Source organism: Oryctolagus cuniculus, chromosome 6 (genome assembly GCF_964237555.1).
Source record: "Oryctolagus cuniculus chromosome 6, mOryCun1.1, whole genome shotgun sequence".
NCBI lineage: Eukaryota > Metazoa > Chordata > Mammalia > Lagomorpha > Leporidae > Oryctolagus > Oryctolagus cuniculus.
In genome coordinates this window covers 124,347,667-124,363,098 of record NC_091437.1, presented here as the reverse complement: position 1 = coordinate 124,363,098, position 15,432 = coordinate 124,347,667, and the positions used below count along the sequence as shown (strand labels likewise).

The 15,432-nt window shown below is 47.2% G+C and overlaps 1 protein-coding gene and 1 long non-coding RNA gene across 2 annotated transcripts in view; one reads left to right on the top strand and one right to left on the bottom strand.

Moving 5' to 3' along the window:
• Positions 1 to 688: 688 nt before the first annotated feature.
• LOC138849946 (uncharacterized) lies at positions 689 to 10,013 on the bottom strand. The gene is made up of 2 exons (XR_011389256.1): positions 9,918 to 10,013; positions 689 to 1,936 (listed from the first exon to the last, which is right to left on the bottom strand). It is a non-coding gene; the product is annotated as an uncharacterized lncRNA (long non-coding RNA).
• A 131-nt stretch (positions 10,014 to 10,144) lies between these two features.
• Positions 10,145 to 15,432, top strand: part of STK3 (serine/threonine kinase 3) — a 322,864-nt gene continuing 317,576 nt past the window's right edge. The window contains exon 1 of the mRNA XM_008255787.4: positions 10,145 to 10,430. Coding sequence (XP_008254009.3) covers positions 10,405 to 10,430 — 26 coding nt within the window. The 5' untranslated portion in view covers positions 10,145 to 10,404. The remainder of the gene's footprint in view (positions 10,431 to 15,432) is intronic.

Here is a 15,432-nt window from a genome sequence, read left to right as displayed (position 1 = left end):
GCATCTTGCATTTTTATTGTCTCCTGAGCGTATGATGGAATGTTCTGGATGCATGTAATGTGTGGGGATCACTTGTACGTTCTTGTGTTTTTTAGAGATTTCTCAGTTTTACTTTCTTTTTTTTTTAAGATTTATTTATTTATTTGAAAGCCAGAGTTACACAGAGAGAGGAGAGGAAGAGAGAGAGAGGTCTTCCATCCGCTGGTTTACTCCCCAATTGGCCGCAATGGCCAAGGCTGCACCAATCCAAAGCCAGGAGCCAGGAGCTTCTTCCGGGTCTCCCACATGGGTGCAGGGGCCCAAGGACTTGTGCCATGTTCTACAGCTATCCCAGGCCATAGCAGAGAGCTGGATCAGAAGAGGAGCAGCCGGGACTAGAACTGCCGCCCATATGGGATGCCAGCACTTCAGGCCAGGGTGTTAACCTGCTGAGCCACAGCGCCGGCCCCATCAGTTTTACTTTCATAATATTCATAGATACAACCCACAGCGGTGAAAGCATTTTAAAGTTTTCAGAGTGTGAAGTGGTCCTAAGGCCAAACAGTTTGAGAACTGCTGGTGTAGATAATTACACATCAAACTGAAAGTGAATCCATCTGGTCTTATTGATCATTTTCCTGAGTCTGCAGTGGGGCCTGAAATGCCCTGCTTTCATTCCAACCTGACCCAAAGGAAACCACAAAAGACAGAGATCACATATTTATTAGAATAGAGGAAGTTTAATACAAATAATCATTCACTATAATAGAGGATTACAGGAACAAGGGACTGGCTAATAAGAAGCAAAGGGACCTCCAAGGCTTGTGTCCCTCAGAATTCCTATGTTGAAATTCTTTTTTTAAATTTTTATTTATTTATTTTTTAATTTTTGACAGGCAGAGTGGACAGTGAGAGAGAGAGACAGAGAGAAAGGTCTTTCTTTGCCATTGGTTCACCCTCCAATGACCGCCGCGGCCGGCGCGCTGCGGTCGGCGCACCGCGCCGATCTGAAGGCAGGAGCCAGGAGCCAGGTACTTCTCCTGGTCTCCCATGGGGTGCAGGGCCCAAGCACCTGGGCCATCCTCCACTGCACTCCCTGGCCACAGCAGAGGGCTGGCCTGGAAGAGGGGCAACCGGGACAGAATCCGGCGCCCCAACCGGGACTAGAACCTGGTGTGCCGGCGCCGCTAGGCGGAGGATTAGCCTAGTGAGCCGCGGCGCCGGCTCCTATGTTGAAATTCTAATCTCCAAAGTAGTAGTGTTTGAAAGTGGACCCCCTAGGATAGGACAGGTGGTTGCGCTTTAATAAAAAAGGCTTGGGAACCTGTTCACCCTGTGCAGTATGTTGGGACATAGTGAGAAGAGGCCAGCTGTGGGTCATCCGTGGAAATGGGCCCTTAGCAGACATCTAATCTGCAGTGCCTGATCCTAGACCTCCCTGCCTTCAGAATGAGAGAAGTAAATCTGTTGTCCACTAGCCACCAGTGTTTGGTATTTCATTACAGTTGCTCACAGTGGCAACAGCAGGAATGGCAGATACCAGGAGCACTGAGGTGTAGCATCCAGGGAATGGGCCCCACAAGACGAAGTTCCAGACCTTACTGGAGAGAAAACAGCTGAATGACAGAGAGGTTGCTGTGGGTCCATGCTGGTAGAACTTACTAGAATCTGTCCTTTCTGGAACTTTCCAGAAATCCTCCCCTTAGGTTGCAGAGGCAGCTGTTCATGGTGAGGTGTGTGGGGGTGGGGGACACATTGAAGCAAAGCTGTCTGGAGAAGGGGTGGGGTTTGGCAGGAGGGAAAGTATCAGTCAATGGGTGCTACTGGTGCTGAGCCTGCAGGAGCCAGGTGCTGGAGCAGCTGTGCACATTGGAGCAGCTGTGCACATTGCAGCAGCTGCACACCCCGGAAGCTCCTCATGAGGCAGGATCCAGAGAAGCATCCCTGGTGTAGGAACCTGCAGAGGGAACACAAGCTTTAGTCAAGTAGAGGGAACACAAGCTTGAGTCAACCAGAGGAAAAGCTTTCTCTTTTGCTATGTCTCTCTAGCGCCCTCTATTGATGACGTGTAACATCATGCCATCTGGTGAAGAAAAATATTAGGGACTAGCTGTATTTTAACAGAACAGGCAATGAAGGATGAATTTGGAACTGAGAAGAAATAAAATAACACATGGCACACTCAATTTCCCTTAATATGTAGTTTATAAGATATTACTGTGTCTCTTAAAATTCTTGTTGTTTTCTTTGTACAGAAATCCATTCATTCAACAACTATTTATCCAGTGATTGTAACATTCTAGGTATTTAATTGAAGCACATGAAGAGTTAAAATTGTATATGTGCAGGTGTAAAAAGTTAAGCTTAAGCTTACAGGTTTAAACCTTCCTGGTACAGCTGTAAAAATAAGACAGAGTGAAGTAGCACCTTGACAGTAGGGACTCCATTTTGGAGCACTTGAGACTCCATTCTGGGAAAGCAACCCCCCCACCGTGAGACTCTGGTCCGAAACTATGATCTCAAATAGTCGGACAATAGCAGTGCACTACATCACCCTTGGCAACACACAAAAACCCCCTAGCATGATTGCTCAAGCTTAAAAGTAGAAAGGTTACACCTGGGTTACCTGGGCTAATAATGAAGATGTGATTTGTCTATGTCTTAAGATCATAATTGCTGATTGTAAGACTTTAGCAACCGCTTAACAACCGTGTATTCTCTTCCCCTTCCCGGTTTTGCGGTTTTTGCCTTTATAAACCCTAACCTTTGGTTATTCGGGGCTGCTCTGCTCATGTATGATCAGACAGCCCCAGCATGCTGGATAATCAATAAAGCTTCCCCTTGCTGTTTGCATAAGAGATGTCTCTTGGTGACGTTTTTCGGGCAGTCGACTCTAACACACACATTGTAGTATGTTGCTTGGTAACAATTCCTTCACTTTTTAAAAAATATTTATTCATTTGAAAGACAGAGTTACACAGAGAGAGGAGATGCAGAGAAAGAGAGAGAGCCTCTGTCCACTGGATCACTCCCCAAATGGCCACAACGACTAGAGCTGGGCTGATCCCAAGCCAGGAGTCAGGAGCTTCCTCCAGGTCTCCCACGTGAGTGCAGGGACCCAAGGACTTGGGCCATCTTCCACTGCTTTCCCAGGCCATAGCAGAGAGTTGGATCAGAAGTGGAGTTGCCAGGACTGGAACCGAAGTCCATCTGGGATGTTGGCACTGCAGGTGGTGGCTTTACCCACTATGCCACAGCACCAGTTCCACTTCCTTCACTTTTTTCTTAATAATAGAACCCATTTTTTTAGAAAAGATTTTATTTGTTTATTTGAGAGGTAGAGTTACAGACAGAGAGGAGAGAGAGAGAGAGAGAGAGGTCTTCCATCAGCTGGTTCACTCCCAAAATGGCCTCACCAGCCAGAGCTGGGCCAATCTGAAACCAGGAGCCAGGAGCTTCTTCCAGGTCTCGCATGTGGGTGCAGGGGCCCAGGCACTTGGGCCATCTTCTACTAATTTCTCAGGCCATAGTAGAGAGCTGGACTGGAAGAGGAGAAGCTGGGACTAGAACTGGCGCCCATATGGGATGCTGGTGCCACAGGTGGAGGATTAACCTACTGCACCACAGCGCTGGCCCCGCAACCCAATTTTGTGCTTCTCCATATGATTTTCTGTGTCAGAGGCTACAGGGAAGTCTGGGCCTGATCTCAGTTCCAAGCCCAGTTCCTGCGGTGAATTATAGTTGGCCTAACAGGTTCGGATGATCGCCTTTCCTTTGCCAGCACTGGGCTGTGATACACTTTTGGCTTCCAGGATAGGTTTTTCTATTATCTTAAAAAATGGCGGACGGGCATTTGGTGCAGGGGTTATGATGTTAGTTGGGGGCTGGGCAGCACTGTGACAAATAGCAGGTAAAGCCTCTGCCTGCAGTGCCGTCATCCTATGTGGGCGCTGATTTGAGTCCTGGCTGCTCTATTGCTGATCCAGATTACTGCTAATGTGCCTGGGAAAGCAGCAGAAAACGGCCCAAGTGCTTGGGCCCCTGCACACACTTGGGAGATCTGGAGGAGGATCCTGGCTCCTGCCTTCAGATTGGCCCAGCTATGGCTGTTGTGGCTATTTAGAGAGTGAACCAGCGGATGGAAGATCTCTCTGTCTCTGCCTCTTTCTCTCTGTAACTCTGCCTTTCAAATAAATAAATCTTTAAAAAATGTTAGTTGGGATACCTGTATCTCATATCAGAGTGTATAGAATCGAGTCCCAACTCCACTTCCAATCTAGATTCCTGCTAATGTGGGCTGCAGGATGCAGCAGGGGATGACTCAAGTATTTGGGTCCTTGCCACCCATGTGAAAGACCTAGATGGTGTTCTCAGCTCCTGATCTGGCCCAGACCTGGCTGTTGCAGCCATTTCGGGAGTGAGTCAGTGAATGGAAGATCTGTCTGTCTATCTGTCTGTCTATGTCTCTCTCTGTTCCTCTGCCCTTCACATAAATAAATCTTTTAAAAAATCATAGGAAAATAAAAATTAAAAAATGTTGGTATTTTTAAGAGAAGTCATTCTCCTCTGTCGCTGCACATTGTCATGTCCCCATGTGATGTTGGAGGGGGAGGGGATTCTGAGGAGACTTTGCTGTGCAGAGCAGATCAGAAACTGGAAGTCCATTGGATAATTATTCTTCCCAGAAATACCTACTTCCAGGCTTCTTATTTTAAAAATCATTGTGAATTGTTATTTTAGGTTAACTGATATGCTAGATCCTTGAGATGAGAAAAATGGGTAAGATTTTGTCTTTATCCCAACACTTGCAGCCTGGTCAGAGAAACGAGTAAGTGAAATGCAGTTGAAGACGGCTATGGTAACAGCAGTTGCGGGGGAGGGGGGAGAGGAGCAGACAGCTAGCCGCGTGTTTAAAATGCTCACATCCCATGCTGCGGTGCCTGCTTCAGCTACGGCTGCTGGCTCCAGCTACCCAAGAGGCAACAATGATGGCTCAAGTAATTGGGTTCCTGACACCCATGTGGAGAGAGCCTGGATTGAGTTTTTGTTTCTTGGCTCTGGCCCAGGCCCAGTCCTGGCCATTGTGGATATCTGGGGAGTGAACCAGCAGGTGGGAGCTATGTCAGTCTCTTTTTCTCAAATAAACAAACAGTAATTTTTTAAAAATATATAAAAAAGAAGACAGTAATTGAATTCAGATGCAATGTGCTATTTCTAGGATAACTATAAGACTACTTCAAAATGTTCATTGAAGGATGTTTACACTGGTGCAGAAAATGTTGAAATCGGGGATGGTCGTTTGGCCGAGGGGTTGAGGTGCGGGTTGGACTAACCCTGTCCCAGGTCAGGGGACCTGTGCTGGATACCTGGTTCTAGCTCCTGATTCCAGCTTCCTGCTAATGCAGACACTGAGAAGCAGTGATGGTGGCTCAAGGGGTTGGATTTTTTTAATCTTAATTTTCTACTGCTAAAATTGAGGGTGTATATATTCAGTTGCAAAGAATGTGCTTTTTGTTATCGGAAGGAAGTTAGTCCCAAATTGCAGATACCTCTCACATTTCTCTTAAGAGCACTCAGCTGAGAATCCTCCTTCCCCATTTCATTTTGCTTCTCTCCCAGGTTTCAATATCTAACTTCACCAGGTAGTTACTGATTCCTTTTCTTATGTTTGCCCAACTAGAATGAGGGCAGAAATTTGTATTATTAGGCCTCCCAGGGGCAGAAGTTGCTGACAATTGGCTATTTGCCTCACTGATAAATCCCGAGTACCTGGAACAGTAGCTGGCATACTTCAGTGCTTAGTAAGTACTTGTTGCCTCACGCAGGGGAATGAGGGCTGGCTTTGGAGTCACCGGGCCCCAGGTTAGAAGGCAGGCTTTCTGTATGGCCTGGGGAGCCCCCTTTACCCCTGTGAACCTGCTTCCCCACCTGTAACATGGAAGTGACGGTGACACACAAGGGAGACATTGTAGGCCAGGCGTCTGATGCCATTGGAGCCACACAATGATTGCTTGTCTCCTCCCTTTGCACATTCTGGGAGAACCTCAGAGGTTTGTCTGATAGCGTTTGTCTTCCTCCACAAGCCTTTATGGGTGTTAGCAGTCAGGGTTTCAATAGGACATCCTCTGGAAGGCACACTCAGATTAGGTCCAGTGCAGCAGGGATTCGTTACCAAGGGCCCTCTGAGGAAGGCTGGGATACAGGAGAACACAGACAGACAGAGAAGGAACGGAGGGCATAGCAGGGCTCTCACAGCCCCTAGGCTGAAGGGACGAGTGGAAGGAAGGCGAGTAGTGATTTCACCTCGCGGGGAGCACAGCCAGCCCTAGGTGACCGCCCAGGAAGGGAGCCGGGACCAAACACCCTTGCACCACTTTCCCCCCTGGAAGATCTCCTGCTAGTCTCCTATCGTCAGACCCAGCCAGAAGCCAGAAGGCCGAGGAGCCCAATGAGTCCGCCATCCAGGTCAGCCCCCAGGGCAGGGACAGGGAGAGAAGGGAGCATGAATGTGGGGGAGCAAACCCAGGGCAGGGACAGGGAGAGAAGGGAGCATGAATGTGGGGGAGCAAACCCAGGGCAGGGACAGGGAGAGAAGGGAGCATGAATGTGGGGGAGCAAACCCAGGGCAGGGACAGGGAGAGAAGGGAGCATGAATGTGGGGGAGCAAAAGGAAGCTCTGCAGCCAGCACTCTGACTAGGAGGCAGGCACTTGCTCTGCAAGGGACAGAGAAAAGCAGCAGCTCTCAGTCGGTCACAATGGAGAAGGATGACAAAACTTTTTATCTTCTTTTTTTTTTTAAGATTTATTTATTTTGAAAGTCAGAGTTACACAGAGAGAGGAGAGGCAGAGAGAGAGAGAGAGAGAGAGAGGTCTTCCATCAGCTGGTTCACTCCCCAACTGGCCGCAACGGCCGGAGCTGCGCTGATCCGAAGCCAGGAGCCAGGAGCTTCTTCAGTGGATGCAGGGGCCCAAGCACTTAGGCCATCTTGTACTGCTTTCCCAGGCCATAGCAGAGAGCTGGATCGGAAGTGGAGCAGCCGGGTCTTGAACCGGGACCCATATTGGATACCGGCACTTCAGGCCAGGGTGTTAACCTGCTGCGCCACAGCACCAGTCCCTATCTTCTTTTTTTTTTTTTAATTTATTTATTTGGGACCCGTGTTGTGGCATAGCAAGATAAGGGCCACTTACAGTGCCAGCATCCCTCCCAGGTGCCGGTTCAAGTCCTAGCCACTCTACTTCCAATCCAGCTCCCTGCTAATGCCTCTGGGAAGCAGCAGAAGACCTGGAGGAAGCTCCTGGCCTCTGGCTTTGGCTTGGCCCAGCCTAGGTCTTTGTGGCCATTTTGGGGAGTGAGCCAGAGGTTGGAAGACCCCTCTCTGTCTCTCCCCCCACCCCTCTAACTCTGCCTTTTAAGTAAATAAAATAAATAAGTAAATAAAAAGATTGATTTGGGAGCTGGTGCTGTGGTGTGGTGGGTAAAGCTGCTGCCTGTAGTCCTGGCATCCCACATGGGTGCCAGTTCTGGGCCTGGCTGCTCCACTTCCAATCCCGCTCTCTGCTATGGCCTGGGGAAGCAGTAGAAGATGGCCCAAGTCCTTGGGCCCCTGCACCCTCATGAGAGACCTGGAAGAAGCTCCTGGCTTCTGGCTCAGGTTCGGCTCAGCTCCGGCCATTGCAGTCATTTGGGGAGTGAACGAGCTGGGTGGGTGACAGAGAGACATATACAGATTGATCTTCCATCTGCTGGTTCACTCTCCAAATGTTGCAACAGCTGGGACTGGGTCAGGCCAAACCAGGAACCAGGAACCTAATGGGGGTCTTCCACAGTGGTTGGCAGGGGCCCAGGTACTTGGACCATGCTCCATTGCCCTCCTGGGTGCATTAACAAGGAGCCAGATTGGAAACAGAGCACCTGGGACAAGAACCTGTTCCGATATAGAATGTCAGTGTCTCAGACAGTGGCTTAACCTGCTGAACCACACAATGCTGGCCTCAAACAGAACTTCTATATGTGATGTGTCATACAAAAGTCAGTGCTATGGGCACACATGAAGTAGTTATCTCCTTTACAACTGAAATGCAGGGTGGTTCTAGTGTTTGACTGGGAAAGGCTGATTCATTTTTATTTGAAAAGCAGATCTATCTATCTATCTATCTATCTCCCATTTTCTAGTTCACTGTCCCAGTGTCCACAACAATTAGGGCTGAGCTAGGCCAAAACCAGGAGCCGGAACACAATCCAGGTCTTCCATGTGGGTGGCAAGGACCCAAGTACTTGAGCCAACACTGCTGCCTCCCAGCGTACCCATTATCAGGAAGCTGGAATCTGAAGCAGGGCTGGACTGGAAACCAGGCCCTCTGATTTGGGCTCCAAATGTTCCAAGTAGCATCTTAACCAGTGTACCAAACACCTGCCCGGAATGGTTTTTCTGATGAAATACAAAAAGATGGAAGTGTCGTATGGAAATGAGAAGGAGAGTAAGAGGCAAAAATGGGATACATTTTTTAAAGATTTACTTACTTGAAAGGCAGAGTTAGAGAAAGAGGAGGAGAGACAGAAAGAGATAGAGAAAAAAAAAAAAAGATCTTCCATCCACTGGTTCTCTCCCCCAATGGCTGCAACGACCAGGGCTGGACTAGGCTGAAGTCAGGAGCCCAGAGCTGCTTCAGGGTCTCCAACATGGGTGTAGAGTCCAAGCACTTGGGTCATCTCCTGCTGCTTTCCCAGGTGCGTTAGCAGGGAGGAGGATTGGAAGTGGAATAGCTTGGGCTCAAACTGGCGCCCATTTGGGATGCTGATGTTGATGTCCAGGGGAGGCTTAACCTGCTATGCCATAACGCTAGCACCAGAATGGGCTCATTTCAAAGGCTCTTTCCAGTTTTAACGTCTTAGTGATTTAGTGTATTGTTGTTCTTCTTCTTGTTATTTCTGAGCAGACTGTGGATCTTTAATAAATGCAAAAATGCATAAAATGTTTAATCTCTCTTCACAGAATTTGACTTTGTTTCAATAATACAAGATCTTTGTGAATGTAAAATAACAAAATTAGGGGAGCATATAATGGTTTAAAAACAAATCCGACCAGCCTAGCCCCAGCTGTTGTAGGCATTTGGGGAATGAACCAGGGACGGGCGCTTTCTATCTCTGTCTCTCAAAAAAAAAAAAAACAAAAAAAAAAAGTAAGCTTATTACAATGAAACTTAAAATAATGCAAAAAGAAGACTAAGCTTGTCTAGACTGCTAATAGACAAGATCAATTTAGGTTAATATTCATATTATTCAACACTTTTTTCATTGTTCTAACCACCAAAAAAGCCCCGTACAACTGTACATCTTGGCGACTTCTAACGAAAACTAGCAAATTCGTAATGTCGTGGCTGTATGTGCTCATTAGAAAAATCATATGCACGAATTTAATCAACACACACAATATGGATGAATGAGGGCGTCAAATTACAATAGGGTGAGCTCTGCTGGGAGCAGGTTTGGGGGAAAGGCCAGAAGAAGGAAAGCCACTTTCTTTTCTAGGCACCAGAAGTTGTGATAAGCTTGCCAGCTTATCCATCCGGCCAGAGAGCAATACCCCGGTGCACCGAACCTTGGTGCCGGGAGAGCTCTCACTACAGCAATTATTTTCTCTGTAATTAGACGTAATTATTGTGAAATGTAGCGAGGCGCACAGTCAAAATCAAACCAGAATTTCCAGAAGTATCCTTAGTACTGAAGCTACAAATGTCAAATGGCTGGGAAAAAACATAACCAGTAATTATAAACAAAACTAGAGAAGGAAGCGTGGGCAGTTAGTAATACTTCAAAGGCCTTTGGGATGCACCCTTGGGAATCCAGAGAAATGAGTCCAATCAGATGCGGGCAAGTGCAGAAAAGGCAGGAGGGGTGCAGCTCTGGCCCCGCTCAAAGGGACGCGCCCCGCACCTGCCTAGGCCGGCTCCGGGATCCCGCGAAGGCCTCATCCGGGTGCTCGCCCACTACCACCTCCGTCTTTCCCTCTCCGAGGCAACGGCCCGCCCCTTCCTCCGCCCTCGTCTCCACCTCCTCCCCACCTCCAAGGCGCCTGGCTCCGCCCACCCACCCTGAGCTGAGCCGCGGCCGGCCACGCCCACCCAGCGCAGGGCCAGGCTCCGCCCACCCCCGCCTGGCCGCGGCCGGCTCCGCCCACCCAGGGCGCTGGGCTCTACCCGCCGTCTCAGGGCCGCTGCCGGCGGCCGAGGGGCGGGGCGGGCCGGGAGGAGCCGCGCTCCGGAGCGGGAGGGAGATCCGCCGTGGAGTTACGGGAAAGTTGGTCCGAGTTCCCGGAGTTTTTCTCTGTGGTTCCCTGGGGCTCGGTCTGCCGGCACCCCGGCTCCATTCCTGCCTCTGGCCTTCGCGGTCCATCGGGTCCCTGTTTCTGCCCCCGGCCGCCATGGAGCAGCCGCCGGCGCCCAAGAGGTAACGAGCACTAGGAGCGGGCAGCCCGAGGGGAGCGGCGGCCGCAGGGCGGAGGCGGCTAGGCCGGGCTCTACCGCGACCCTCTCTCCGCCTTGCCGGGACCCGAGCCTGGCGCGCCGAGGGTCGGGAGGCAGGTCCGAGTGCCCGGCGCCATCTGTCCGCGGGGCGACTGGGCCTGAGGGGAGTGGGAGCCCGCCCCGGGCCGGCAGGGCCTGGCGCGCGTGGGGAGTTGGGTGGGCAGCGCCAGGCTCCCCCGGGCCTGACCTCCGGGGCCGGGCAGGGTTTTCCCCTCGTGGCGAGTTCACGCAGCCTGGAAGCCCTAAAACTAGGAAATTATGTACAATTATTTACAACCACGTAGGCTCTCTTGTCAAAGTATTTTTCATAATATTGTCCCCCCCCCATCCTTTTTGGGAAAAGGCGGGTTGTTTATTTACAGTTAAGGAATTAAATATTAATAGCCACAGAGTTTGTAAAACTTACTGTGAGTATGCCGCACTGACAGGTGTTCCTCCTCCTCCCCCTCAAGTTCAGAAGTATTTGTGGAGGCAAGACAGTAGAAATCTTAGAACCCTCCTCCATCGACTTTTGCATGTATAAATAGTGATGCTTTGGTATGGTATTCATCGTTATTTGCTCTTTGATAGATTAGCAATGTATGTGTACAGAGTAGATGTGTTAAGTATTTGCAGTGATCTTAGGAAGCTAAATCAAGGTTATTCATTGATGCAGGTTCATAATGTGCGTTTTCACCTTAAGAGCGAATCAGCTTATTGACGTTGGATAACACATTTAACCTCAGTCTTGTTTTTTTTTTTTTTTTTTAATTTATAAAAAATAAGGGCACTTCTCTCTCTCCTGGGGAGAGCTGTTGTGTCGATTAAAGAGTTCATGTGCTTTGATGCCTAGAGATCTTTAGATGAAAGGTGGAATAATTAAAAAGGTGGGAGCTTTGGGAGCTGTTGAGAGTTGTGAGACTAGAGACCTGTGTGGCCTGGAAACCATCTGTGCAGGGGGTGGGGATGGGGATGGGTGTGTCCTAGAGGGATTTTTCAAAAGGGCTATCAGCTAGGAGAGCCCAAGGTAACGGATAAATTATTTTCTAGAATTTTCTAGGGTGTCTGTATTCTAGTACTCACTGGGCACTCCCTTTGCTACTACAGAGAGAATTGGGCCCTTTTTCTTTCCTGTGTTGGGAGGACTGTAAGTGGGACACCTCTGAGATCATGCCAGAGGCCAACTTGAAAGAGTTTGAATGGAAGCATCGGCTCTGTCTGTTGATTATTTCTGCTGTCAGTTCTGCCGGTTGCATTATAGGTGTAAGAGAATCTGTGGCCTTGCAGAGACACTAGACAATCTGGAAGAGTCTGGGGGAGGTGTGGGTGGTGGTGCCATGGTGATTTATACTTTTCAAAGTGGTGGTTGCACATTAGCAGACTTATTTTTAGCTCTTTTCAGAGAGACTTATTTTGATACAGGAAGGCATTTCTGAAGAGCAAAAGATGCGTGAAATGAATCCTTTATATTTAAATATCTCAAGATTTTTTCATGGCGTTTTCCTATCCATAATATTTAATCCTCACACCAACCCTGTGGAGAATTTGGATTAGAGGCATTAATCCTGGTTTATAGATGAGGACATTGAGAGAGTTTCCACAGGGGAAGAAGGCTATGCAGGAATTACAGTGTATATTTGTGTTACTCCCTTGATCATTGCCTTCTAGTAATAAAATATAGCTACTATTTTTGAGATCATAATATTCACTAGGAAATTTATACAGTCAAGCATTGCTTAATGACAAGGATAGTTCTGAGATATGTGTCACCAGGCAATTACACAGTCATGCGAACACCATACAGTATACTTAATTAAACTGAGACAGCTGTGATGGATGATATATGGCTAGGTGATGTCATCTTTTGGGACCATCTTCATATGTGATCTGTCATAGACATGAGGTTCATGACTATATATACGTTCTTTTATTTAGTGATTGTTAGAAATAGTAATCCTGGCTCCATTTCTTAGTATATTAGTATGTTCTTTTTTATTTTTATTTTTTGAAAAATTTTTTTTATTTGACAGAGTTAGAGAGAGACAGAGAAAGGTCTTCCTTCTGTTGGTTCACTCTCTAAATGGCCGCTACGGCCAACGCTGTGCTGATCCGAAGCCAGGAGCCAGGTGCTTCCGCCTTGTCTCCCAGGCGGGTGCGGGCACCAGTGCCCTCCCTGGCCACAGCAGAGAGCTGGCCTGGAAGAGGAACAGCCGGGACTAGAACCCAGCGCTCATATGGGATGCCGGTGCCACAGGCGGAGGATTAGCCAAGTGAGCCATGGCACCGGCCTCTTTTTTATTTTTTAAAGATTTATTTTTATTTATTTGAAAGACAAAGTTACAGAGAGAAAGGAAGATACAGAGAGATCTTCCATCTGCTGGTTCACTCTCCAAATGGCCACAATGGCTGGGACTAAGCCAGGCAGAAACCAGGAGGCAAGATCTTCTTCCGGGTCTCCCACGTGGGTGCAGGGTCCCAAGTACTTGGGTCATCTTCCGCTGCTTTCTCTGGCACATTAGCAGGGAGCTGGATTGGAAATAGAGCAGCCGTGACTCGAACTGGTGCCCATATGGGATTCTGGTGTCACAGGCAGCAGTGCTACAATACCAGTCTACTAGTTTTAAATCTGAATTTCTTCGTCTGTAAAATGTATTGCGTGGATTACGTGGGGTCATGTGTTGTAAAGCACTAAGCATAGAGCTCCATAATGTGTTGAGTAATGTTAATTATGGTTAAATCATATTTTCCTTATTAATGTGGCTCGGAAAAGTTAAATAACTTGATCAAGTGGAGTAGAGGCCAGAACCCTGGGTCTGACTGGCTGTGAAGGCTGTGCGTCCTCTCATTCTGTACAGAGATTCAGCTATTCTAAACATGGAATGTTAGCATTCCATGACTGTGATCATGTTTGTCTGTAAACTCCTGGTCCCGTTTGCTTCTTCTCTTCTTAATCTCTCTATCGTTTAGCCTTTTTGCCTTGAGTGGCACTTCCTCTGTGCTCAAACCCTATCGCATGGTCATGTCTGTGTTGCTGATGTTCAAGATCATGTGGCCACTGTTGCTGTTCATTTGGCATTTTGATTATTTCATGTAGTTCTACTCTTTTGATATCCATCTAATTTGTCACTAGGTCCTACCAAATGTTCCATTAAAAAGCCCGTGGATTCATTCACACACATGTATGCACACTCACACACTGCTTTTCAATTTTAAGATTACTGCTCCATTTTGGGGTTTTATGACCCACAGACTTGAATTGCAGCAGTAGTGCCTTCTAACTGGGCCCTGTAGTCTAGTGGTTTTAAAAATACTTTAACAGTGAAAGGGCTCTGGAGTAGAGGCTGGACACTGAGACTTGGTTCCTACTCCGATGTTCCTTTCCCCCTTTGCTATCCTGTAAGAACCTCCTGTTTACTCCATAGAACAGGTTTATCTTGCTGGCATCACTTCAGTCATTCTTCTGTTTTTAGGTTAGGAGCACACATGTCTGCTTAGCACCCAGGGCCTCCATCACTTGGTCTCTCCCTAACTCTGTCTTCTGTTACTGTTCTCTGAGATGATCTGTCTTCATGAATTGTTTCCCTGTTGCGCTATATTTAGGTTGTAGGCGATGGCATCCCAACTTTGCAATTGTTTACTTTTTTCCTTTAGAAAAGTTCATGTTATTTTTTGCCTGTAACCTATTATTTTATTCTTCCTTCAATCCCTGCTTCATAAAGTATGGTATCTGAGTACCTTCTAGCCTGATAGTTTCTCTGCATTCCTAATATATGCAATTTGATATGCATATTCTTTTTATGACACAATTATAGACATGCCAAAATAATGGAGACTAATGAGTATTTACATATCATTACACTGCTTCAGAAATAAAATACTACCAAAATATCTGCATATTACCAATACATACGTGTTATCTCTTCTCAGTTGCATTCCCTTTTCATCCCTGAAAGGGTAATCATTTGTCTGAAGTGCCTATTAGTCCTTCTCATACACATCTGTATGTTTTTAGTATATACCTGCACATCGTATTAGGCCTGGATGTTAGGTCCAGCTTTGTCCCTGACTTTGAAATTCGCTTCTTTAAATATCATTCCTCTCTGGGAGTTGGAGATTCTAATGTGCACTTGGTTTAAAAATCACGACTCTGTAAGGCACCTCGTAGACTCTCCTTCACTGATTTGGTCTCCCTGACAAGGTGTGGTTAAACACTCATTGATTTCCTCTCCCCAGCTGGCCTTGGCAGTAGATGTGGTCACCCTTGTCACTGACTTGAGGTACCAGAATGTTGACTTATGTTCCACAGACTTCCATTTAGGTCTGTCACAGAGGTCTGCAGACATCCTTATTAAATGATTTATCTCTGGGAAGGGAAATCCACTAAATGGTATTAATTGCTTGCATTTTGTTAAGTTCAGTTGATCAAATTTCTTTGTAGGGAAACCACCAGATCAGGAAAAAATGACCACAGAATAGTTAAAGTTTGATAGGTAGAATGGGAAATGACTGTGGGCTCTTCATCAGATAGAACATTCCTAGAAGGGAGATGGGCTTTTTGAGAGAGAGGTGAACAGCATAAGACCTCTGGTTGTTGGGGAGTATGGGTAGTTATATTTCATACTTGTCAAAGAGGACAGAATATCTTGTTCTTCAACTAAACTATAGGATTAGTGTTATTTCAATTTAAGGGGTAGTTATTTAGCCTAGCTGTTAAGATGCCAGTTAAGATGTCTGTGTCCCACATTGGAGGACCTGAGTTTGATTCCTGACCTTGGCTCCAGATTTTAGCTTCCTGCTAATGCAGACCCTGAGAGGTAGCAGTGATAGCTCAAGTAATTGGGTTCTGAGACTTGTATTGATTTCTAGCATTTATTTATTTAAAGATTTATTTATTTGAAAGGCAGAGTTACAGAGAGAAAGGGAGAGACAGAGACAGAGACAGAGAT